Source organism: Anser brachyrhynchus (assembly GCF_964034855.1).
Source record: "Anser brachyrhynchus genome assembly, chromosome: W".
Classification (NCBI taxonomy): Eukaryota; Metazoa; Chordata; class Aves; order Anseriformes; family Anatidae; genus Anser; species Anser brachyrhynchus.
The window spans coordinates 27,246,785-27,273,411 of NC_137704.1; the positions used below are offsets into that span (position 1 = coordinate 27,246,785).

Below are 26,627 nucleotides of genomic sequence, written 5' to 3' on the forward strand. Positions count from 1 at the left end.
CTTCCTGAACATTATAACTAGTGCAGAACACAAATCTATTTATTTTTAATATAATTTATCAATTTATGATATTCAAATCCTACAAACTTGTTGGACTCGCCAATTGCATAGCTGGTAATGTAGCAATTTGCTGGGGTTTTGGTTAAGACTGGAAACAAGTTAGAACTGGTATCTGATGAAGTCCCACCTGCTGGGGTGCGAGCAGCCCAGCCAATAACGCCTGTAAACAGAGCTTCTGGCAGGGCATCTTCCCAGAACAGGCTGCTTTAGGAACAGTGCAGTAGCTCTAGGTGACTTGCTGCATTACCAACGGGCTTATAAGAGGTGTCAATACAACACCACTGTTTCAAATAGGATACGTAGTTATTTATACAGTCTATAAAAAGTCAATTTATATCTTAAACTTGATATGGGTGTTACTGATTCACTGCACTTATAGCCATTGCTATCATCCAATAAAGCAATTCACACGTGAAACTTTAAATTCCAGGAATCATGCTGCACACTTGTAAAAATGACAGAAAGAGAGAAAACTTCATTTTGATGAAAATTTCATTTTAACTAAAAATCGCAACAATGGAGTGACGTCAAGCTGCCTTGCAGCAAACGAAAAGCAGCTTGTCACAGAGATGGCAGCCAAAAAGCACAGGCCGTCTTCAGGAGGGGCTGCGGAAACTCGTGTTAATCTTTGTTACTGTGAGACGTAACAGCACCAGCACAGGAGAGCTGCGGGCTGTGCTCCGCTGCGTGCAGGAGCGCGCAGAAATGGCTCGCCGCCGCCAGCAGGCGGGGGGCCCGCAGGTGCTGCGCGCTCCGCCGGGCACGGGGCCGGCGTGCGAGGGCCGCCCGCGGCGTGCGGCCGGGCAGGGCGCGCTCCCTAAGCCCGGGGGCACGAGGGCCGAGCGGCGGCGCCTCGGGCGGCCGAACGCGGGCCGGGCCGGGCCGCTCCTTCGCCCCGGGCCGTCCGCCAGCCGCAGCCCGGGGACGCGCGGGCAGCGCAGCCCCGTGGGCAGCCGCTGAGAGCGGCGCGGCCCGGCCCGGCCCGGCGGGACTCCGCGGCTCCGGGCCGGCGGTTGCGGCGCTGCGGGCGCGCCCGGAGCTGCCGCGGGCACGGCGGGGCCCGGGCCTGCCCCGGCCCGGCCGCGGCCTTAGCGCGGGGAGGGCTCGGGCTCGGGCTCGGCCCCGGCCCCGTCGCCGCCCGGGGCGGGCTCCGTGACCGCCTCGCCTCGGCGCGTGCCGGCGGCGGGAGGCCGCGACCTGCCCGGCGCCTCCCGCCCGGCCTCGGCCTCGGCCCCGGCCCCGGCCCGGAGCCTGCCCGCGGAGCGCCGGAGGCCGCGGCAGCCCTCCCCGCCCCCGGCACGCTCCAGGGAGCCGTTTCACAGGAATCACACGGGAGCGTCTCCCCCATCTGTGCGAGCCGAGGCACCCCCACCCCCGCCTTCCCGCAGTCCCGCAGAGCCTCTCTGCCATTATGCTCCGCCGTCTCCCGGCCAGGCCCCTCTGCAGGCGGCCGGGGCGGCGCGGACCCTAGCCATGCCCGCCTGAGGCCCCGGCCGGAGCAGCCGCGGGCCGCAGCAGGTGTGTTTGCATGGGGTGCGGAGTTTGCATGCGGGGGGGTCGCCTCCTCCCGGCCCGGCTCCCGCACCGCCTGCGCGCAGGCCCCGCCGCGCCGCGGGCAGGCTGCGGGGAGCGGCCTGCGGGGCCTGCCCGGCTCGGCGCGGCCCGGCCCGGCCCGGCTCTGCCCCCCGGGGCGCTGCCAGGCCGGCGGCGGCCGGAGCCCCGCGGCCACCCGAGCGGCGGCGCCGCCAGGGTCCGGCGGCTTCGGCCCGGCGGGATCCGTCTGGCCCGGTGGCCGCCCCGCCGGCGCCTCGCCCCCCCGTCCCCGCCCGCCCGCCGCCCGAGGGGCCGCGGCCTCCCCTCCCCGGGCTGCCCCGCGCGGAGCGGGCCGCTCCCCCGCCACGGGCTCGGCGCCGGGCCGGGCCGGGCCGGGCCGGGCAGCCAGCGGGCCCGGCGGGGGTCGGCGGCGCGGGCGAGGGGAGGGGGCCGCGGTCCGTGTGCGAGGTGCCCGGGGCCGCGGCGGCAGCAGAGGCCGCAGAGGCGGGGGCAGCCCGCCCGGGCTGTGGGGCCGAGGGAGGGCCGCCTGGGGCCGCCTGTGCGGAGCAGAGGGGCCGAGGCGGCGGCAGAACGTGGCAGCGTTCCCCGGGGTGGGGTGGGGTGGGGTGAGGGATGCGGAGAAGGTGCCAGCTCTCGGCCGTCTCCGCAGGGGAAGGGGGGTGCGGGTTGTGCCCAGGACCTCTGCTAACAGTTGCAGGTGCAGCCTGGAGAGAGACAGGGGCTAGGTGCTGTAGCCTGGCGTGGCAGCTCCTTGGAGGAAAAAGCCTCGCCGAAGAGCCATCCCACAGCACATCCCGGCGAGGATGGGGCTTGGCACGTAGCAGGAGGTAGTTACGGGTTGTGCCAGTGCAAGGGTGAGTAGCCAAACAGGAACGGGGTGAACAATGCCTGGACCTGAGGCAGCTGTCAGCCTCGCAGGAGGAAAGGCCCCGGGTTGCAGAGAAAGCGGGGGGCACGGGCCACGAGCAGCGCTGCGTCGGGCGAAAGCGGGCACAGGGCCCTCCTCTGGAAGGAGGCTGGCACCGTGGGGAGCCGTGCCACGGCGAGGCGTGGGCCCAAGGCGGCCGTGGGACGCAGCGCAGGGCTGCAGCCAGCAGCCATCTTTGCGGGGTGGGCCCCGGCCTCCCACGGCTGCGGCTGTGGGAGCTGGGGGGTGCTGGGGCGCGGGTCCGCAGCCTTCGTTTCGGTGCCTCAAGGAGAAGCTGAACAGCAAAGAAAAAAAATCGGCTCAGCAGCCAACTCGGTGCTGTTAGGAGGGGGCAAAGGAACTGTTTTGCAGGCATCTCGCTGCTGCGGAAATGGATTTCTTGAGGGGAGGGAGGTGCGTGTGTGGGTAATCTTTGTAGTTAATGCAGTACGGAGCAGGGAGAATGCCACTCGAGCGGCCCCAGATGCAGCGAGCAGTGGGGCGGGCGGGCGCAGACCCCCATCAGCCGTGGGCATGAGGGGGCAGATGTGCCGCCGAGCTGCAGCCACCCGTGTGCCGTGGGGAGCGGGGAGGGGGAGCAGCCCTTGGTTAGCAGCCCGTCTCCCAGTGCTGTGGCCGAGCCTGCCTGGTGCTGCAAGAGAGATCCTGTGAGGATTTTTATTGCGGTCTCTTTGTTAGCTACAGACAGGCACGCACACACTCACAGCTTTCAGCCAGGTTGTGGGAGGTAAGTGGGGGAGGAGAGGAAGGGGCGCGTGGGGCGGCACTGGGGAGCAAGGGGCCGCGCGGGCCGGCCGGGCACGGGCTCGGGCACGGTGGGAGCAGGGGGACCGGCTGCAGTCGGCCCCACCGCCACAGAAAGCAGAGCCCCTGCAATTCCAGGGACTTGTTGGCAACTCAGCGAGGGTTGCCATAGCTTTTTATGTAGGGTGACCAGAACCGGCTGGAACTGGTTTGAGGCAGATCAGCTCCTGAACACAATGCAGTCACTGAGCTGCTACAGTGGGATAGCTTCCTCCCTTCATGGCAGCCAAAAGCAGAGGAGCTTGCAGAAAGATACCATCCCAAAACAGTATGTGAATGCACACTTTAGACACACAGCACTGGTATGTGGCTAATGTAGTCATAAAGGGTTCTGTATATAAATGTACATATTTGCAGTAACTGAGATTACTTTGGCTTTTTGTGCCTTTTTATGCTTAAGGAATGGGCAAGAGCTGAGATTTATGACCCTTATTAAAATATTTTTGCTTTGCAAGGGTGGGACACTGGTTATGCAGTCTATTTTAAAACTAAACTAAATAAAATTGATTGAATGATTTGTAATTGTAGTTGTGCTTGTGACTGAAGAATGCTGCTTTGCATGCTGTTTTATTTACAGGGTGCTGTCTTGTGGTTTTCTTCTTTAGGAGACGTTGGGGGGGGGGGTCTGTGCCTTTCTGAAAGGCCAAAAGGAAACGATATTGTTGTAGAATTGTGCATAAAAGCATTGCAAAGATGCTGTAAGGCATACTCGTTTCTCCCTTTTTTTTTCTCCTTGTAGGCCTATTGATTGGGGCTGCCTTTAACCCTTTCATATTTGCAGAGGTAATGCATCTGTGGCAGTAACTGAGCATTGGCTAAAAAAATCTTTCAAAGGTCAAGGTTCACAAGGTGAGATGCGGTGTTTTGGGTATGAATATAACAATAGTACGAAGGTACTTGTATATGAAAAGTAAATCTGGCTCCTGATTGCACACTTGGCACATTAGTAAAAGAGACAATGGTTTAAGTGTTAGCAAAGAAATACTATTAACCTCCAGGTTTAATAGGATTAAAGCCATTGTTTGTAAAGTCTTACGGATACCTTAGATAAATACAGTATTTTCATTTAAATATCTTATATCCAGATAGACGTTTTTCACAATGTGGTGATAAAGGATAGGCCTCTGAGTGACAATCATAAATTGTGGACCACATGGCAGTGAACCGTTCTGTGCTGCTTTGCAGCATTGCACATTCAGAATTCGCCGTCTAATTATTTAAAGGTTGCTTGTTTGGCCATATGTGAGTAACCTGATGTTTATTTCTGAGTTGAGGTCTTCGGTGTTAAACATGTACTTAATATATCCGACACAGGAAAAAGAAAACATATAAAATAAATAGTAAGCATGGTGTTTCTTACTATTGTAACCCAGGGAGAATTTTGCAGCAGCCAAGTGGAAAGATGTATTTTAGAGATCTGATGGAGCTCCAGTGGATTATTAGTTGCATGAATTATAATACTGTGCAGTAATGAAATAAGAATAGGATACCGGATGGGCAGTGCATCAGCTCCTGAGGGATGACTACTTTTAACTCAAAGCAATGGATAATGGATAGGATTTTTTATTTACTTATTTATTTTTCATCTAAAAATAAATGTGTACTTAGGTTCGAGCTGGCATTTGCATCTTATAGTGAAAGCTGGAGGATTCAGAGAGAGGGAGAGGGGGAGAGAGAAGAAAGCAGTAATGAATATAGCAAAGGGAAGAACAAAGGCTGCTAGAGCTTGCACATTGGAACACTAAACATTTTGCTTTGGGGATTCTTTTGCCAGAGCTGTTACTTCCTATAACAGGAAATCAGCAGCTCTAGAATCTTATGCAGTGTTATTTTAAAAAAATCTGACCAGCCTTGGCTGTGTTAGCTGGTTTGGTAATCTACAATCAAGATAAATATGGAGGCAAAATGGTGAAAATGTTCTGGTCTAGTGTGAAATGATGCTTTTTTTCCTCTGTTCAGCAGAATAAAGTAGACAGTCTTAAAAGCCTTGAGAGATTGTGGATATTGGGTAAGTTTTATGGTGGCTGATGATAGGCAGGGTGCCTGCATCAGAGTGTGACAAATACAAGAGAACCTTTTTTATTTCTGACTGCAGCGGATTACATAAGATACTTAGATATTAGTTGTAGAAAAGTGGAAGTAGCATGCCGATGTTTAGCTTGAAATTAATGTTTCTGTGGTTTTTAATGCAGCTGCAATGTATTGTTTCTCAGATTTGATAGGGCAGTAAGTAGCTTGTGTGGTAGAGCAAAATGCCTAACATCACTGTGCTGATTTGTGTCCATCTTTTTCTGTAATTTGTATGCAGAGGTTCTATATATATTTGACTGTAGACATCTGTAGCAAAATTATGCTTACAAACATGAATTCTTGTTGCATGATAGGAATAGTATCTGTCGCTGCTCTTAATGCTCTTTTTCCAAGTGTCAGCTAAAATGCATGTAACATGAGAGCACCTTTTAGATTTTTTTTCCCTCAACCAGAATAGAAAGGTCCTTAAAGTTTTAAGTACTTGAATGGTCACCAAATTCAACGTATCTGTTTTATTCGGATTTTTAAACAAGATCTGTACTATGAATTTTTATTTTTAGCAAAGGATTTGAATTTGCGGGAACTTTGTAGGCAGTAAGATAAGAAACCTGAATAGATGTTGGAGTCTGCAGTATTCTTGGTGAGTTGTTTTTTTTTTTTTTCTTTAGACTAAAAACGTTTGCAAATGCTCTTCACCGGGTGATTTTGATTTTGCACATAGGCCAGCTTCTCAGCAGAAAATGCTGCTTAATGTTTGAGGGTTGGTCTTCTGTCTCAGCAATCATGAGCTCATCTTCCGTTGAGGCTTGTCTCGGGAACTTGATCTTGAGAACAGGGGTAATGACTTACCAAATTCCAAGTCTCTTTTGAATTAATTAACTAGGTTTGTTTTTCTTGGAAGTATGAATGTGTGATAAAATGTAAATATGCACACAGATTGCTGGGAATGGATGTTTAAAAAAAAAAAAAAAAGTTGACCCTAATGTTTTAGGGTCTGTTCGTTGCTAGTGTTGCACGGGCAGGCCCTGCCTGACTTGGAGCGCTCTCACTGGGGTTGTCTGGAGCTGCTTCACACAGTTCTCAAGCAGAAATTGACATCCACTTAAAAAATTAAAGGAAATGGGCAGGAAGCAAGTGTAATTTAGAACGTGATTCAGAGTTGATTAAATGACGTGATTTAGCGATGGGACTCAGTAGGTCAGGCTGATGGTTGGAGTTCATGATCTTGAAGGTCTTTTCCAACCTAGATGTTTCTGTGATTCCAGACTGAGAATCTCAGAATTCACGTTATTGTTGTACATCCACTCTAGTCAGGTTACTGTACCAGCTCACTTTACATATAGAATTATAAAACTAAACCATTTTAAATGGCATACAAAAATAATGGTTTGAGGACCTACCTGCTTTTTATTAATTCATCTTAATTTTAAAAGAAATTCAGGAAGTTATGAGGCCCAAAACTTTAACAGGATCTCTTTGCAAATGTAGGTAGTTTTTATTTGGACAGCTGTAGATAGAGATGGTCTGTTCAGCTCCCTGTGGTGTGGGAAAAGAGATAACCTGCCTCCATGTTGAAATACTCCCTTTCTTTTTGCCAGCCAGAGGCTGGTAATAGTGAACTTTGAACCCATTGCTTGTGGTTCTCTTCAGACTCTGCTAGAGGTGTTTCAGTGGCCGTGTGCGAGGAGACATTGGCTAGACTTCAGAAGATGGCTCTTCTTTTTCCCTTCCTGTACTGTCCTACTCAAAGAGGAGAACTTGAGATAACCCGTTTTGAAAAAAAAAAAAAGTTCAAAAAATCAGTAGTTAGACTGCAAGATGAGGCTTCCAAGGAGTTGTAAATTACAAGGGATTTTATTTTGGCTGTGAAAAAAAAAAGTGGGATTTTGCATAAGAAAATGAATAAAAACTCTAAGGCCTGTCTTTACTTAATTATACCTATTGGGGGAAAAAGGACTAGAATTTCAAAAGGTAAGATATATAGGGTTGTATTCAGGTGCAGGGTAGAGTAGAAAAGAGGACGAAGTCGATTAGCCACTCGTAGATAGCCAGTTATAGGAATGGATATGTTTTGAAAGAATGTGGTAACATTCTTGTAATTGTAAAGCAACTCAGGCTGCTTTTGAGAATAAACACCTGACTTGCTGGTTTGATAAGGCTTTGCCATACCTCATGTTAAAGACTGAATAAGAGACTCTTCTGCAGAGATCTTGTGTTCCTAAAAGTTCTACCTGCACGAACCAACAGCAAATGGCAGTGTAGGTTTTCAAACTTCATTCTGGCTGCAAGAGCATCTGCATTCTGTATGTGGAGATAAGTATCATCCTCATGGCCTCTGGGGACTCCCACATAATTTTGTTTACTGGGAAAAGACAGTGTGCATACACATGCAATGTAGGTCTGTCTCTATGCCAGGTTTTTAGCAATATGCTGTGAACATTGTGCAATTGCACAAGTCCCATTCAGGTCTTTTTTGTGTGTGTGATTTTTCTGTAACTTCATGTTCTGCTATCCCAACTGTAATTTGTTACGGTTGCTTTCATTTCTGCTGTCTGTGATTTTGAACTTCCACATTTTTTGCGAAAGACACTCCAGAATTGAAAAGTTAAAAATACTGTAAACAATTGCAACCAAACTGAACTTTTGTACAAATCAACAGAATATGCTTGGTGACACATTGACTTTAGTGCTTTACTACGGGTTTGCTTTCAGCAGTCGCCGGTTTAACACAGCTTTTGCAGCCTGTGTGCGGATTAACAGGCCTCAGTGATAGTCTAGAACTAGGCAAACAAAAGTAGAGTGAATGGAGGAATCTTTTTTTTATTATTTTGTAAGTATTTTAGCAGTTATTACAAATTAACGTCTTTTGCATACAGTACTGGACAATATTTTGGATTCATGGTTGAGAAGGATTGATGTTCTAGTTATTTTCCTCCTTAAGGCATCCAGATTTGTTTAAAGTGTCTTTATTGAACAACTTGCATGAAATTAGATCAAAGTCACATGTGAACTGGTACTGTCTGTTGTGGAAGCATTTTCTTTCTACGCTTCAAATTTCAGAATTTTCCTTTAAAATACCAAATCTGACTTTCTCCTGTTACACTGTATACATTTCCAAATTATGCCCAAAGTTTTGAGAAACAAAATCAAGAAGCCTGAACTAGCTCCAGTGCTGCTAAGCAAGGCTTCCATAGCCAGCGATGGTCTTTGCTTGAAACCACATGCCTGCAGTTGCTCAGGGGTTGGGGATAAAAGAGAGGAGAATGTGGACATTTCCCCAAAGTTGTTTTGGTTAGGACCTGACTGCATATAGCTAATTATAGTTTCAGAAAACTAAAGAAAAACCATTATGTATACTGAGTTGTGCCATCTGCTTCTGTCTGTACGCTTTTGGCAATGTATGGTAACATCTACATTTGTCTAGGCTGGTAGAAATAACTTCTGTTGAAAACCAAAATACTTCATTTAATCATTTTATTACAGTAAAGTTGTGCCTTTGACTGGTGGATACACGTGCTTGAATGGTCACATTTTATAAGGGCAGAGCAGTTTATTGTGAAGGGTGCAGAGACAGCCGTATAAATCACAGGTACTGGCTGGGCATTGTGTAGCATCTTACCTTGTCCCAGTTCCAAAATGTTCTACGTGATAGTGCTGGGAGCTGGGATTGTGCTCCAGATCAACAGTTTATGGGCAGTGTTTCGAAAAGCTTCCATAGCTTGCTTCCATTTGATGGAGGACACTAAAGACGTGTTTAGATACTGCCATAATTGGGTAATAGGGCAAGTGTCATAATTGGGTAATAGGGCAAGGTAGGTCTGGATGCTCATTACTGATTTAAAACTATGGTGAGAGTGGTCAGACACTGGAACATGTTGCCCTGAGAGGTTTTGGAGCCTCCATCTTCAGAAACACTGACAGCCTGACTGGACAATGTCTTGAGCTGTAGCTGACTCTGATTTGAGCAGAGAAGTTGGAGTTCCAGAGGTCCCTTTCAACCTCAGTTATTCTGTACTTCTGTGAAATGGCTGTTGGAGACTTCTAGGGGCTAGTAAAGAATAAATCTTTAAATTCGTCTGAAACTATCAACAGTTGCTGTTGATAAATTTAAAAAAAAATTTTAATACTTGAAATATGTTGATACTACTTGCCTTCCCAAGCTTTTTTGAAGAGGAGGAAGAGGAAGTAATAAAATTGGTAGACTGTTCTCTTAGAAAACCAGAAATGCAAATTCAAATTTGTCTTACTCATTGAAGGTTGTATGTGGAGACAAGTGGGATTTTCCTTTTGTAAGGGAGCTACTGTGCATAATGTTGAAATATCAGATTGCTTGGTATAAACGTTAACTGTAAAACACACCAGTACTTCAAAAAGATGGTCAAAAAGCTAAGGACTGGCACAACAGCTGCCTGTTATGAAAGTTTTATTTTTGGAAGCAAGAATCTGCCCGATTTTTTTCAATACTAACAAGTCATGGGATCCTTGATAAACCAAAAGGAGCCTGTATTTTATGTGAATATGATCAGCATTGCAGATTGTGGTTAAAGCGGCCTCTTGCATATCCTTCTTGCCTGCTGAGTATTTCAAACCACACTGAGTCATGATTTGAGATGTGGTTCTCATTTCCTGGAAGAGTTTTGGTGGTTGAACTAGCATATTGCTTTTGTCTCTCCTTAGATACTTAGCTTTCAAACTAGTCAGAAGTGTTAGTCAATCGTCATTGCTAATATGTCGGATAACTAATGAGCTGCTAAAATTTGTGTCAGGCTAATATTTGCCTAAGGTTAGGATATATTACTGTAATTCTGGTTGAATCACTTAAGTCTTCTCTGTATGATGAAATTTCTTGGCATAATGATACAAAAATAAAAAATATATATTTTCGTGCAGGTGAGGCTGGTATTACTCTCTGTGCATGCATTTTGTTCCAGAGTGAACGTGTTGCTATATAGGTGTCATAACTTGCATTTGAAAGCAGAATAATTACACCAGATTACCAGATATTTGTTCTGGAATACCGTGTCTAACTGGGAATTTATAAATAATTATTATTTTGCTATTGCCGTTTCATAAATCTTCTTACAGAGGCTAGGCGTTACCATGTACTAGACACCAAAAATGCTTTCTCAGTGCTGTTGTTTCATGGTACTGAAAAGCTTGCTAATTTTCTTTAAAGAGTGTACAAAAGGAAATGTGTCTGCCCTAGAGGGAGAACAGTCCACAACTGTACGTTACACAAACTGAAGTAAAAACGGTAGGAAGTGTTTAGGGAAATTAAAGGAGTGTAGTCACAGGAACATGAGTTCCATAGGTAGATGAAAATTAACTTTTTTTTTCTTTTTTTTCCTAAATAGTGAACAGATTTGTTGCTGAAATAAGCTTAAGTTGCGTATTTGAGCAGGAGCATGGAGACATACAGTCTGTGTAGATGGTCAGGTGGGATTTGAAGACAAAAGTTGGGAATTTAATACAGCAGAAAGGACAAGGCTGGTACAGGCAGTTAAAACAATTGTGTGCTGCCATTGGATTTGTTGTTGAGAAATGAAGAGTTGGATGGGCAAGAGTGTGTGTCAAGAAGGAAAACTTCTTCAGTTTTTTAAAGGTTAATGATGAACAAAAGAATAAAAACTGAGTATGTTAGACCATGCTTGTGATTAAGAATATGTTGCTAGAAACATTAATGCAAAGAGAATGTTCATTGGGTAAGTACTGGAAAGGCAGTTGGATTCTTTGTCAGTGCTGGGTCTGAAAAGCTTAAATTGTTCTCGTACCTGACAGACAAAATCAGTGTTTTGAGCAGTTTGGAGCTATAACCTGTGTGGGAGCTGGCAGATCACTCTGTTTTTCTGCCTTCATTACGGTGGTAACTTCCCCCAAAAGTCTGACTGCTTGCAGTTGCTTAGCTTTACACCAAAAAGTACCTTTTAATTTCTGCAGCAATTTAAAGACAGCTTGGTCTGTCTTGTGGAGAATAATGTGCCCCATCTGCAACAGTCCTAAAGCCCAACTGTAAGATGGATCATATTTAGTAACTGAGTAAAAATATTTTCTTCTGTGTTTTTTTCCCCTCGGCAGAGTGCGTGAAAAGGTAGGTTTGTTTGTTTTTTCTCATATGGCTAGAATCCCTCCACCTGGAACCAGCACAGATACAGGGCTTGAGGAGGAGCGACAAAAATTCCCTATAGTAAAACAAAACTGCCTTTAATCCTTCAGAAGCAGCTATTTGCTTCTAGGCCCTAATGTTTCTTCAGTTGCTATTTATGTCATCACGTTTGAGCCTTCCTCACATCTCTGCAAACAGTCACTGTAAGAAAGCTGTATTTCAAAATAGTATCTTGAATCTATAACAGTAGAATAGGAGCTTTCACATGTACTCCATCTTGCCCATGTTCTCCCGTTTTTCTGGAATCAGCCTTAGAAAACCCTTGCATGCATCCTTAGGTTTTCCATTTTAACAACTAGGATACGACAGCGCCAAAAGGTCTACAAGGATGTAACTATTCCTTATGGGTAAGGCAGCAGATTCTTGTCCTGCTCGCTTACTGTCTCACAGAGAGTTCTCACAGAGGGGTTCTTGTTTTGACACAATTACCAAGCGAGTGCTTCACTGGAACGTGTTACCAGATGAGTGAAAAGGCTAACTGGGAGAACAAGACAGTGGAACAGCAAAGCAGTATCTTCCTTTGGCTGAAACCTGGGCCGTTTTCTCCATGCTGTTCATAGGAAGCCCTTATTTGGGAAATGCATTTCCAAAGAAAGAAAAAATTAGGATCATGAACAAATGCTTTGAACAGGGAAACAAAATGATCTTTGTGTCTCCTGCAGCATTTAATTCAGACCTTACATTTCATCAAGATAATGATGTGCACCTAACAGTGGACTTTATCCCCAGAGAGACTGACGGAAACCATGAAGCGAGGATATCCTTACAAGTCTCAGAGTCCTTTATCTTCTGGTCTTAAGACTCACTGGTAGTCTTACCAGAAGTCCAGTCACCCACCTTCAAAAAACAGACCCCAGAAGCATCATTTCTCAGTGCACTATGGCTTTCTAGCTGTACAATTCCTGTTGGGCATATCCAGTTTTTTTTCCCTCTTCTCTTTTATCACTGGATAATCAGGAATGTAATGCTTAAATTTTTAAAGAACCTTTTAAAATTATTATTTTTCATAAAGTAATTCAAATTCCATTGCAAATGTGGCAGGCTTTTTGTGACATTCTCCTGGTAACAATCAGCAGACAGCTGGGTGGAGAGGCAGGAAATGGAGTTAGACCAAGGGAAGTAAAAGGAGTTTACGAAGTGCAACCACCATCGGAAAATGAAATGGTACTGTGGACAGAGAGAGAACATCTAAGAACTGTCTCTTTATATAAGTGCACCCCAAATTAGGGATATTTAATTTATGGTATAATCTATCCAGTGTGTTTAGTAATATATGCTTCAAGTTAGTAGTCCCATGTATTGATGTGATTTTCATTTCTGTTATTTAGAAAATAAAAAGTATTTCAGACAAAGATGTTTGAGGAGGAGGAGGTCTTGCAGGTTGTTTCTTTAAATATTTTTGTTTGCTTATTCTTGGTTAGACATGTTGCGGACTGCTTCTCTGTTTAATTCTGAAGATCTTTCTTTGTTAAGTGCACTGAAAGTCATTAGCAATAAAAGAGAGAATTTTAATGGCAGCCTTTTGATGCGAGGTGGTTTTTTTTTTTCATCTTTGTATGTCTCTTGGGAGACATTGAGCTTTGCTCACAGCAATTCTCAAAGAAAGCAGTTGTCAAAGAAATTCCAGTTCCTGGAAAATCACCATTTCCTAGGGAACCAGGAACTTGCCTCATTTCCCATTCTGAAGTATTTACAGGCTTCGGGCCGGCCCAGAGAAGGAATAGACCAACAACTCGTCTGGCAGCCAAGGCATCAGTCAATTTCAATCTGAGATAAAAGGCAAAGTTTCATCTTTAAGGGGAAGGGTTATTGAAAGGTGTTTGTGGAAGCCACCTTCCTCTCTTTTTAATGAGTCCTGCCAATTGTGAAGGAAACATAGTTTATATACTGAGTCTTAAATTCATACTAGAATAACAAGGAAAAAAATAATAAAATGTCAAGGTTTACAACTCTGTTTACTTGTGTAGCAAGACTTGCCATGCCTTTTCTCCCTTCTTGTTTAATTTAGATTGCTTTACAGGTTTGAAGGATGGGAGAGATCCTCTGCAAGGTCAAGAGCAGTTCTGGGTGCCCTGTGTAGGTGAAACCACTCCATTCGTGTGCTCTGGTAGAGTGCGGGAATCGGTCTGGATGCCTGAAAGACAGTTGCAGCTTTATGCAGTGTGCTCTCTGTGGATAAATTTATGATCTCAGCTTAAAGCGTCAGACTTCTTTTGAGATATTTTCCCATTTTGGAATTAGCCTTAATGAAGTTTCTTAGTAAAGAACAAATGTGTCTCCTCTGTTACGTAGTTTTGCTCTTAAAGATACATGGATAAAATACTGTGTGAGTGGCCTTTACTTAATTCATTGCTATTGTTAAATGTTAATGAAACTCCGTTACATATAATTGGAGGAAGTTTTAGACAAGGAACATTTTATAGTTCTTTTTAGCGTGTTTAGTAACTGCAAAAACACATCCATAGATAGATGTACAGTTGGAGTGCAAATTAGTATATCAAATCATGAAAAACTGTCAATTAAGGCTTTGTTTTTGTGGGTTTGTGTGGATTTACATGCTTTGGTCTCTAGAAACTTCTTCACTTAAATCTTACAACAACTTTCTTTGTAATGTTAATATTATGTGTGTATGTGATTCTTCCTCTTTGTTAAATAAATAAAGTAAATTAATTCATAAAGATGTTAACAAGTACCTTACAACCCAGCAACCTCTGCTCAGTAATTTGTAAGCAGAGTGTTAAAGTTGCAGTTCAGTCAAGGTGAACTATTACTTAAATATCCACTGTCTTTTTTTTTTTTTACCAGCCTAGGTAGCGACTTAACTCAGAATTGTTCTCGTGCCTGGTTTATGTTACCACAGTTGTGATTATTTACATTGTGAATAAAACATAGCTGGGGCAGAAAAAAAAGGTCATTTTAGACATTTGTCTTTCAGGTTACGTTCATTATGGTACATTCAGTGTCTTTTCTTAATTCGTGCTTCATTTATGATAAGGTATGCATCCACATGGAAACAAGGGATAAAATCAGACTGGTAGCTCTAGATAGTCTTCTGTCCTTGTCTGCTGTGCCAGGTTCTGTCACCAAAGACAGAAATGTTTTGATCTGTGGTGTTCACTGTAGCTTAGTATTCAAACTAGCAAAGTGGCTTTTCTTACATTTTAAGTATTACTCTTGAAGGAGTATCTTGGCAGAGCTCCTCTTCCAATGTCTTTACGACGGCCGAAAAGCAAGAGGAAGCAGGCAGCAGGACAGCACCTTTCCGAAGCTGTGCTGCGGCCAGGCTCCTTTTGAGTGGGCCCACCTTCTGGTTGGCAGCTCTGTCCTGTGCAAGTTACTCCTAGTGGGTAATTCAGCGTCATGTAATAAATGTGTCTGGTCTCCTGGGATCTACTCTGGGTAAGGGCTGATGACACAGTGGTACACAGATACCTGAGACAGTTTTAAACTGAGTAGTTTAATGTCCCAAGAACAAAGCAGTCACGACTGTGCATTTAGGCTAACTTACTCTTTGGGGACATCTGTGCAGGGAGGATTTTTTCCCCTATTGTGCTTTATTAGACAATTAGAGAAGGCATTCTGGAAAGGTTTCAATTTCTTGTTCTTTTCCGTTATTATTCTCACTGATGTAGGGTAAGTGATTATTGCAGTCTTCATCCATGGATTATATAAAAGTCTTTTGCATTTCAGAAATGCTCATTTGTCTCTTTCTGTCTTGCAGGGAATAACTTAATGGCTTTTAAGGTTAGAAGGGACCATTATGTTTAGGTAGTGCGACCTTCTGCAAAGCTTGGACCAAAGAATGTTTCTCAATAACTTTTGTATCAAACCTGTGTGTGTTCTGTATGTGGAGCTTTTTGAAAGAAATTGAGAATAGTCTTAAAAACATAAACAGATTAAAAAGGAAATTATACCAGTGCGGGATTCCTTTTATTACAAAATCACAGAATGATTGAGGTTGGAAGGGACCTCTGGAGGTCATCTGTTCCTCCCCCCCCCCTTCTGTAATTGATCTTTTTAGACCTCTACAGGTGATTCATTTTGCACACCTTTGCATATTCTTGAAACGTATGTGGAAAAGGCAAATACCATAGTGGGATTTATGAAGGAAAAGTGCACTCAAAGTTAGCTTTCCTTTTACACAGCATTTGCAAGGTTTCAGTTTTTAGTTATCTATTGGGTTTTGGAATGGGAAGGAAAAAACAGTGATAGTGGCCAGTGGTGAACAGAAAGAATGGGATCTGGAAATTGTTATCAGTAAAGGGGAAAAACAAACAAACAAAAACAACAAAAGAAACCCCTAAGGATCTGGTATTGTTTACCCTAAAAAGTAGACTAAAGGGAGGTAATGGTCTCAGCATAAAGTGCTGTTGCAAGGAGTATAGGTGAATAGAACCGCACGTAGTTCATTCAGGTTGCATCAAGAGAGATTCAGATTATTCAGTAGGAAATACAATGGTGAAAATTGTGAATGACTGGAATAAATTGCATTGGAGGTTGTAGAATGGGAGGTCTTTAAAGTCGATGAGACACCTGGCAGCAGCAATGCAGATACAGTAGATCCTTCGTTGGAGTTACTGGAGCAAAAAAATGCATTGTGGACGCTGGGTGACAGATATTCCGTTATTCATATAAAGCAATTTAGCTTATAGAAAACAGTGCATTAGTCTTGAACGGTTAGTAGAAATACATCTGTTTTGCTCACTTTGAGAAGGTTCATGAGGTTGATAGTGCAAATGTCAAGTCAAAACTAGACTTACGAGGAATTGCAAATACCTCATTTTTCTGAAAGTCTAGGTATCTTGCTATAATCATAGCATGGGTGGGAGATGGTAGCAGGGAGTGTAGGAGAGTGGACAGGAAGAAGGTCACTTGAAGAGAAAATTTGTTTGTAGAATAAAAATACTAGGTTACAGTCTGTGAACTTGATGGATTGCTGTAGCTCTTGGCATTGTAATCCAACTGTACCTCTGCACTGGGATACTATTCTGTAATGCGTAATTTCTGAAAATACTACTTCAGAAGTGTAATAACACCTTTTTGCATGGCATATGTGAACATATGCTTATTTTGTGTGTGTGCTATTAGAACTTAAAATACTGAGATGATTTTCTGCTTACTTTACAGACTTGCTTACAATCAAATACATGACCATGGGGGATATGAAGACCCCAGATTTTGACGACCTTCTTGCAGCCTTTGACATACCAGACATGGTTGACCCAAAAGCAGCTATTGAATCTGGACATGATGAACATGAAAGCCACATAAAACAAAATGCTCATACAGATGAAGATTCTCATGCACCTTCATCATCTGATGTTGGTGTGAGTGTCATTGTGAAAAATGTACGTACAATTGATTCTTCTGAAGGAGTGGACAAGGATGGCCACCATTCCACAGGCAATGGCTTGCATAATGGCTTTCTAACATCATCAGCTCTTGATAGTTACAGTAAAGATGAAGGGAAGTCATTTAAAGATGATGGGTCAGCTTCTGAGACTACATTGAAGGATTCAGCTTTCAACCAGTTTAGCCCAATTTCAAGTGCTGAAGAATTTGATGATGATGAAAAAATTGAGGTGGATGACCCTCCAGATAAAGAAGAGATGCGTGCAAATTTCAGGGCAAATGTCTTGGCAGGATCTGTATCTCAGCAGGAATATGACAAACTAAAAGCACTTGGGGGGGAGAACTTGATTAAATCTGGTATCCCAATTTCAAGCAGTATAGATAAAAGTAAAGTTGCTAAACGAGAGACAGAGACAAACTCTGTGAATTTAAGTGTTTACGAGCCTTTCAAAGCTCGGAAAGCAGAGGACAAGTTGCTAAAAGACAATTCTGAGAAGCTTATTGAAAACAGGATACTTGATGGAAAACTGAGCACAGAAAAAAGTGAAACAAGTCTTGCCAGCATTTCACAGTCCAAAGCAAAGTCATCAGCAAAGCTTTCTTCATGCATTGCCGCGATTGCAGCACTGAGTGCTAAAAAGGCAGCTACAGATACCAGTAAGGATTTACAGTCTAATTCAAGAGAGTCTTCTCCATTACCAAAGGACATGAGCGAAAGTCCCCGGGCTATGGAAAAATCACCTGAATCTCAGAGTCTTATTGATGGTGCTAAAAAGCCATCTATTAAGCCACCTGATAGTCCCAGGAGCGTATCAAGTGAAAACAGTAGCAAAGGGTCTCCATCTTCTCCTGCAGGGTCAACACCAGCAATTCCTAAAGTTCGCATAAAAACCATCAAGACTTCCTCTGGGGAGATAAAGAGAACTGTTACTAGAGTGTTGCCGGAAGTTGATTTGGACTCTGGTAAAAAGACAGAACAGAGTGCTTCTATGGTAACTTCCATGACGTCTCTCCTGTCCTCTCCAACTTCTGCTGTTCTTTCCTCTCCTCCTAGAGCTCCTCTCCAGTCTGCAGTTGTCACCAATGCAGTTGCATCTGCAGAACTTGCACCAAAGCAGGTCACTATCAAACCTGTGGCTACTGCCTTTCTCCCAGTTTCAGCAGTTAAAACAGCAGGTTCACAAGTTATTAATTTGAAGCTTGCTAACAATACTACAGTGAAAGCCACTGTAATATCTGCTGCTTCAGTGCAGAGTGCCAGTAGCGCCATTATAAAAGCTGCCAATGCTATACAGCAGCAGACTGTTGTGGTGCCAGCATCAAGCCTTGCCAGTGCTAAACTTGTGCCAAAGACAGTCCATCTTGCCAACCTTAATCTTCTGCCTCAAGGTGCTCAAACCACCTCTGAACTCCGCCAAGTGCTAACGAAACCTCAGCAGCAAATAAAGCAGGCAATAATTTCTGCAGCAGCCTCGCAGCCTTCTAAAAAGGTGTCTCGAGTCCAGGTGGTGTCATCTCTACAGAGTTCTGTAGTGGAAGCATTCAACAAGGTGCTGAGTAGTGTCAATCCTGTCCCAGTTTACATCCCAAACCTTAGTCCCCCTGCCAATGCCGGAATAACGTTACCAACACGAGGTTACAAGTGTTTGGAGTGTGGCGACTCATTTGCTCTTGAGAAGAGCCTGACACAGCATTATGACAGGAGGAGCGTGCGAATTGAAGTGACATGTAATCATTGTACAAAGAATTTAGTTTTCTACAACAAATGCAGTCTTCTTTCCCATGCTCGTGGACACAAGGAAAAAGGAGTTGTAATGCAGTGTTCCCATCTGATTTTAAAACCAGTCCCAGCAGATCAAATGATAGCATCTCCTTCAAGCAATACTGCTACATCTATGCTTCAAAGCCCTGTGGGAGTCGGCACGCATACTGTAACAAAGATACAGTCTGGCATAACGGGGACAGTAATATCAGCTCCAGCAAGTACTCCCATCATTCCAGCTATGCCACTAGACGAAGATCCATCAAAACTCTGTAGACATGGTCTAAAGTGTTTGGAGTGTAATGAAGTTTTCCAAGATGAGACATCTCTTGCTACACATTTCCAGCAGGCTGCAGACACGAGTGGACAAGTAGAGTATCATATGTTTAAATTCCAATGTTTCACCTATAAGCCTAGGAGACTTTGGATATGTTTTTCTTTCATTTAGATGTTAATTATCTGAATCTCCATGATTAAAAACATAAACTAAAACCACAAAAAAAGCTTGCGAGCACTTTTATAGTGAACGTCAACGTTTTTAAATAAGACTTTTCTTAGAGTTGCTTAGGTCCTGAAGTCTAAAATTTCCATTCTATATTTTTTACTAGAATTTAGCATTAGCTTTTTTACAGGTGAACATTATAATACTGAAATTGATAACGGCCTTTAAGATTTTTTAATGACTATCTCTGTGCTTTGAAATTCGATTATCCCGTGGAATCCACTTAATTGTCACCCTCATTAACAGCACGCTTTTTAACCTGAGAAATATTTTTAAGTGATTCATTCCTGAGCCGTCTTTGGTTTTTGTTATTTTCATATAGCACTATAAGTGAGGTTGGCATTCCTATTACCTACAGGGACTCTAGCCAGCAAATAAATGGCACACTGATTGTACTGAAAGGGTACGCGTGCTGTGTTCTTCAGGTCTTTCTTAAACAGAAAGTGGTGTTGACTAGCACACATTACTTGCTATGTGACCATTTACATATTTGTGTTGGTTTTCCTTTCCTCTCATGATTGCTAATGAATTAAACTTACTTTAGTAAAGAATTCTAAAATGGTTTGTGTGTGGCCTAATCTGAAATGCCTCATTCAATAAAAGTTAGTATTAATCAGTGTGCCATGTATTTTATAACCCTGTAAGAATTAAGATCGTTAATTAAATGATATAGCTGGATTTCCATCGGAGTGTGCCAATTAAAAGGGATTCTGGCACGTTTCAAAGCATTCAGTTGATCTTGATGTTGCAGCTTGTTCCTGTGCATCAGCAACGAAGCTGAAAGCCTGCAAACAGGCTCTGACTGATCAAGTCAGGGATGCCCTGGGAATATTCCTGGGACTCTCCCAGCAAAGTGCAGAGTAAAGGATTACGTCCTGCAGCTAGGAAGAAATCCGCTAGTAATAGAAGTGCAGAGAGGTCCTTGTTGGAATCTCTTCACTGATCTTAAGACCTGTTACGTGGCCATGAAGCAGGTACGCTGTTCCCACCAGTACAAGCAGTGATGCAAAGAGATATGAATGTGGAGATGATCTTGATTATATGGATTATGTGGCTCTGCCTCAGCTCCTACTTCACGAACTGGTTAGCAGACTTAGGCTGAAATTGCCTGGATTCATAGTGAATTGCAATGTGAGTGAGTTTGTGTTCGTAATGTACTACAGATAGGCCTACCTAAAGCCAGCTTATTTAAGCCTTATGTCAGAAAGAGGTTAGCAGAATGTATTCTGTCCTTAGATCTTGCTGCAGTTTTGAACATTTTCTAATAGCTGACCAAGAGCATGTTCTGCACCAGCTCTCAAGTTGGCCAGTATGCAGTAATTGTTTTTAGCTAACTCCTCTGTTGGTGCATGTTAGGTTTATCTTTTTTTTTTTTTTTCATAATAGGTCCATTAATTATCATTTGTGGTATGGTAAGATCCAGTAGTCCTTGGGAAACCCCTGTTGTGTTTGGTACTATGAAAATGAGTAATTAAGAAGGTAGTTCATAAGCAGAAAGCCTCCAAAACAACCAAGTGAGTAAGACAGACAAAATAGGTTGGGAGGATGGGGCAAGGATAAAATGGAAAAAATAGAGAACAACAAATACTTAAAAAAAAAAAAAAAGTATTGTACTTGCTTTTGGGGGGGGCCTTTTTTTTGGTATGGACAGGTAAACAGGTTTGTAGAAACACCTTTGGCCTTTCTTGCTACCTCTTATTGGTGCTTGTGCTCTGTTGCTGCTGAGTGTGCTTTGTATGCATGTCCTCTTAGATACTGTTTACCCTGGTGAATTTACTGTGGGAAAGCAATGAGATCTTCATACAGCATCAAAATGTAACATCAGTTAAGCAGAAAGATAAGTATGGGTACACAGATACTGCTGTTTAAGGAGGAAGCTTATGAAGATACAGAAAATAGCATTGCCTACAACCCACCAATGTGTTTCTCTCTCTTGTTGGAAAGCCACTGTCTTTTAAGAGCTGAGGTGTGAAGAAGGCATTAATACCTGCTTACTAGGCCATGGTTTTCCAGATTTCAAAAAATAAACAAAATAAAGAAAAATAAAAGCCTTGTGCTGCAAAACAGAAAGGAAAAGAAGCAATTTTCATGTTGTTCCATTTTAAAAGAACACAATCAACATTGTTTAAATGTTTGTTGAACTACCTCTTAAAGCTGACTTAAATATTTTTTATAGTCCTTTTAATAGATCAAGCAGCAGTTTTCAGTTGTGCGCTTTTGTTTATGTTGTGCTCTATTACATACTGTAATGACGTAGCTCTACTGCTACATCATGGTAGCTGCTTAACTGAGCAGTTGCTTTGTAGTGAGAGCAATGCCTCCAGCTTTCTTAACAAGTTAGCTTCTTGTCCCCTCTTCAGTTAGCATGAGCATCACTACAAGAGTAGTGTTTGCTGAAGAAAGTCTGTGTACAGGTGTTTATTAATAGTATGTTTCCCCTTTAAAAGCTTGAAAAAGAGCTTTATTGGACTTCTGTTCTATTAGTGCTTGGCACTGGGTTTTTGTTATGAAACTACAATTAATTTGGGGGGAAGGAAACATGAAAGTTATATAAAATAGATATTTTCACTTGAGGAGGAAGGAAGGAAAAAATATTTGGAGTTTGAAAAAAAAATAGAAAAAATAGTTATTATTGGCAACTTACCATTCTTTCTAGTGCCTACCTCCTTACTCTTGAAAAGGAAATTGCATACTGCTTTGTGGTAAAAGTAGGAAGTAGCAGTTACTTCTCTTTAAACTCCTGTTATAAAGGTAGAATGATTCTTTTAGAATAACTTTAAAAAAAGTAAAACATCAATTAAATGAACAGCAATTGAACAGCAATTAAAAAATGTTCCCTATAAAGTTGTTACTTTTCTGTAACATCTTCTTTCTGTTAGTAGTCCTATTGAAAAGAACCAGACCACTCACTGGTAGATTTCATGGCTGAATGTAACCCTCACCTACTTAGTGGGGAAACAAAAGCAGCAGACCCGGACTAATTCGTGTTAATGTTTGTCTTACTTATAGCTATAAGTGTATTGCTCTCGGGGACACTACACAGTTCATTTACCTTCATGTTCATAGTTCTTGTGTATCTTTATTTTCCACCTCCACCATTTTTTCTTCTAACCTTTTTTTTTTTTTCTGGAACTTTGACTTCAAATGCAGGCAGGTGATGATTTTCACAAACTGTGTTTTATTTTGGTATGGGTTGGAATGAGAGAACTGGAAGTTAATGCCACCTTAAGCCCAGAATAAAATGGTAAGCAAATGTGCTGAATTTCAGAATTTTGCAGTAGATTATTCTTGATCTACTGTAATCAGTTACAATTAAACATTTTACAAGTCAAAATAGCAAACCAGTAGCCTTAACAAATAGCATTATTGGCATTTCGCGTCAGTCTGAATTACTGGCATTGCAGATGAATCTTGAAGACTGCTTGTTGCAAAATCACCATCTGGGATGCGCTTAGCTGGGGTTGGAATGTTGCATGGCTTTTACGTGGCATAGCACCAGGTTTCCTTTTGTAGTGCTGCAGACAAAATGCTTGGGAAGGGCTGTGAAAACCCCGTATGTTTCTGTGATTGGAGTAAGAAATTTTGTTTTGCTGGTTTCCTACATAATCGAATAACATTCCAGGCCCTCCAGTATTATATTGCTACTTATTAATACATATATGACAGAAGATAAATTTTAGGAATGGTACTGAAGGCTAGTAAATGTGGCAAGCACATTTTAAGTAGAGTTATGGTTAGTCACGCGTTTGCAGCCCGTAAGCCTGAGCTGAATACAAAATTCACATCCCAGACCAGTTCTGTTCAGTGTCGACAGGCATGAGTCACTGGTTCGGACCATGGTTGTTTGGTCAACTGAGGACAAACTCTGACATTTCAGAGTGGATAATATGACTGTATATAGTCATGTTTGTATGACTGTAAAGCCTTTTTGCTTCCGGCACTGGAGTTAGTATTTGTCTTGCATTGATTAAATGGGTACAGGTGATTTTTTGTACTGGCAAAGTTTCCAATACTAGTAAGGCAAACTCATTTGAAACCTATTTGTAACACTGTAGTATTTCTTCTACAATGTTAGCTTTGATTATGCTGTTATATGCTGTGAATCTTACTGTTTTTTAAAAGACACTTACAGGTTAGTGGCCTAAACTGGAAGAAAGGGGTGTCTCTTTGTGAAGCCCCTGTCTTTCAGTAAGAAACTGTTTTATCATGAGGGAAAGGATTATTTCTTAATTATTTGAGGATTTCTTTATACGTAGGTTAGTAAATCATTTTTAACACAACTCTGGAGATCTTGTTTTTTCTACATTCTTGCAAAATGTACACATTACTCCATCTGCAAGACTCTTAAGGATAACATTTCTAAAAATACATAAATATCTTGTTCAAAAATACCCATGCCACGAAGGAGTCTTAGTTTTGCTTTTAAATCTTCATATGTCACTGATGAGATTCATAATTTCCAGGTCATAAGAGAGAACAATAATTTAAAAGGCCTTACAAAGCAAAGTTGTACAAAATGAAGTCGTTCTGCAAAGACTTTTATTTGTGCTTGACTTTTAGCCAGTGTTTCTGTTGAAGTCAACGAAGCAGCAGCTTCTGTGATAAAAGTTAAACAGAAGTATTGCTCCATACAGACTGTCAACCACCTGCTTAGAGATCTTAGTGATGTAGTACTCTAAATGAAACATTTTCACAAATGGTTTTACAGGTTCTGCTCTTTGTGCTCTCCAGTAATGGAAAGCAACTGCGAGCAGAAGTGAAGCGTATTTCCAGCTCAGTTGCATCATTTACATTTCACCCGAAGAATGACACACAGTACCCAAAGAATTCCGTGATTCTGATTTGGCAAATGGTCAACATGTAGTTGAAGGGTTTTTGTTTTTTTTTTAATTATTTATGTGTAACAAAATACTAGAAAAGAATTGGTACAGGAAGTAGTTCCTGCACTTAGAAAGATTGCCCTTCAAAGAAAAGCTTCTGAAGTATTCCATACATCTGCAGTTTTTACTCAAATGCACAATATTTTGATATTTTACAAAGCAGATGCTGTAGTCTAGCCTGAGAAATATATTTTGAAATTATTTATAGACTATTTGATTGGTAATACTCTGTTTTATTGGCATTGAGAATATTGCCAATAGAATTCATCAAGAGCAAGTATCAAAGAAAGTGAAGATAATATATTTTGTTGGTTTTTTTCTGTATTTATTTTTTTTTCTTGTCATGGTGCTTTTAGATAAAGCTGCTAGGTTTTTTTCTCAAGTTTTACTTAGACCCCTTGCACTATTAAGGTAGTCTTTTGAGGCACCTAATAAAATTTAAATAATCTGACGTGCATCTTCTATGGTCAATGGTATGTGAACGAGCTTTGTTTTGTCAGAATCTGGCCCAAAGTGCCAATACATCCCGTTGCCAATATTCTTCACCTCAGTCCCATGAGGTTAGTCAGCAGAATCCAGAATTTAGTCCTTGACTACTTCTTTTGGTTCAAATCACAGTCACAACATTTAACCTTTTGTTTATATTACAGTGTTTGACACAAGAAATAATGTCTAGCTGAACCAAACCTTTTGTTTCATCTATTTTGGTTTATCGTTTAGAAGACATGCAATATCTGCCAGATGCTGCTTCCTAACCAGTGCAGTTTTGCATCACACCAGAGAATTCATCAGCATAAATCTCCATACACGTGTCCTGAATGTGGAGCAATCTGCAGATCTGTCCACTTCCAGACTCATGTTACTAAGAACTGCCTGCATTATACCCGAAGAGTTGGTTTTCGGTCAGTATTATGATTACTTTGTTGTCAATTTATATGTAATTTATGCTTTCAAAAGTAATTTTCCATTTTCATAAGCATTGTTTGTAGAATACAGCTTCATGGGTTTAAGGTTGTCATGGAAACAATGCTATTAGTACTACAAATTTTGGAATAAATACTGCATTAGAATTCAGCTTTGTTTTGGGCATCCGCTTTTGTATGTTATTAAATCAGAATATTAGCTAATCTCATCCAACCATAAAATGTCAGATTCAGGACTTCACAGTTTCTAAGGTCTAGAAAATTCAGATGTATTTTCTTAATTTCAGGTTCATAACAGACTTCTTGAGCTTTTTCAGGACATTGAATTTTAGGCTGTTCTTTCTGGTAGAACAGTCGTTTTCAGTATTTATTATCAGGAGAATTTATTATCAAGATGTGGATGGGCATACCGCACCAGTCTGGTAGCACAGCAAAAACAACTTTGTAAAGTCCTTTTTGCTCTTATTTGCTGTGGGAAGTCAAGATTTGTCTCTTTACACTGCTTGAAAATTATCTTCTTCATTCAAACAGCCTGCTCTTCTGGTTGTTCATTGTTAACTCCTTCAGTTTTCCTTTTATGCTTTCCTTTCCCTGTAATGGCAACTCACTGAGAAAATGGGGATCAGAGGCATTTCATGGAAATGTTAAGTTTTGAAAGGCTTGAAAATTGTTTTATTGTCAGAACTTTACTGACTCTGAGTGGCGGGCAGCACAGCAAGAGATCGGAAGAGCAACCCGTACAGCTGCGCTTTGCTCAGCAGTCCTCAAGCATTTCCATTTCATCCTGTCTGACTGGGGAAGGGTGATTTAAAGTCCTACCCACTAGAAAGCTTCTTCCCCTTCAAGGTACCGCAGTTCCTTTGCTAGGATGGCTGTGACGTCCTTCCACGAAGGGAAGAAAGCATTTTTCCTCCATCAAGGCAGCTGCTGTGGCAGTTAGTTTTCAGACTAAACCTATGGCCTGACACAACTCTCAAATCTTCATGTTTCTTTGGATTCTTTTATTTTATCCTTTCCTCCAAAGCAGTGGTCTGTCTTGTCCTAAGTTTCTTACATCTGCTTCCTCCACTCTACTGCCCTTCCCAATAGTCTGTACCTCTTTGTATCATCTTCAGGGACTCTTGGCCTGCACCAGTAACACCAGAAGATTCATAAATCCTTCACAGTGAATCATGATAATGTTCCTAAGCTTTCTGAGATTTATCATAAACATCTCATGTCACACTAAGTCAGAATTTATTTGGTGAGAAGAAACCAAAAATACTTAGGCAAGGAAAAGCAGCATCTGGGAAAGTTTAAGGTCTTCCTTCATTAACTCCTCAGCCCCTCGTTATCACCATGACACATGCGCTGCTGAAACGCATGGTATGTCTTGGACCAATGGATCTTGTAAGGCCAGTTTGGTTTCAGTGGTTCAGGCTAACTGTCTGAACTAAATAAGCTGAAAATGTCAACCTTAAGTTTGATTGCATCCTAGTGTGTTGAGAACAAGAAGGGTGATACAACAGTCAAAGAAAGGAAGGCTTGGGCCTTAGGAGTTGTTTTAATATGCAACGGTGGATGCTGAGGATCATTTATGATTTTGCATCACTAGAAAATAAAATCCAGGCAAAATGGGATGGAGAAGGGAGAGGAGGGATGTGCCCCAGCTCTACTGAGGTGACACCA

At 42.4% G+C, this 26,627-nt stretch overlaps 1 protein-coding gene across 13 annotated transcripts in view; it reads left to right on the forward strand.

Annotated features, from left to right (window-relative positions):
- The first annotated feature begins 1,250 nt into the window (after positions 1-1,250).
- ZNF532 (zinc finger protein 532) overlaps positions 1,251-26,627 on the forward strand; it is a 45,507-nt gene continuing 20,130 nt past the window's right edge. For 2 of the 13 annotated variants that reach the window (XM_080571900.1, XM_080571903.1), the window contains exons 1-3: positions 1,252-1,578; positions 16,668-19,024; positions 24,757-24,938. In XM_080571900.1, coding sequence (XP_080428026.1) covers positions 16,688-19,024; positions 24,757-24,938 — 2,519 coding nt within the window. In that variant the 5' untranslated portion in view covers positions 1,252-1,578; positions 16,668-16,687. The other 11 variants (XM_080571906.1, XM_080571908.1, XM_080571905.1 and 8 more) reach the window with 11 other exon arrangements.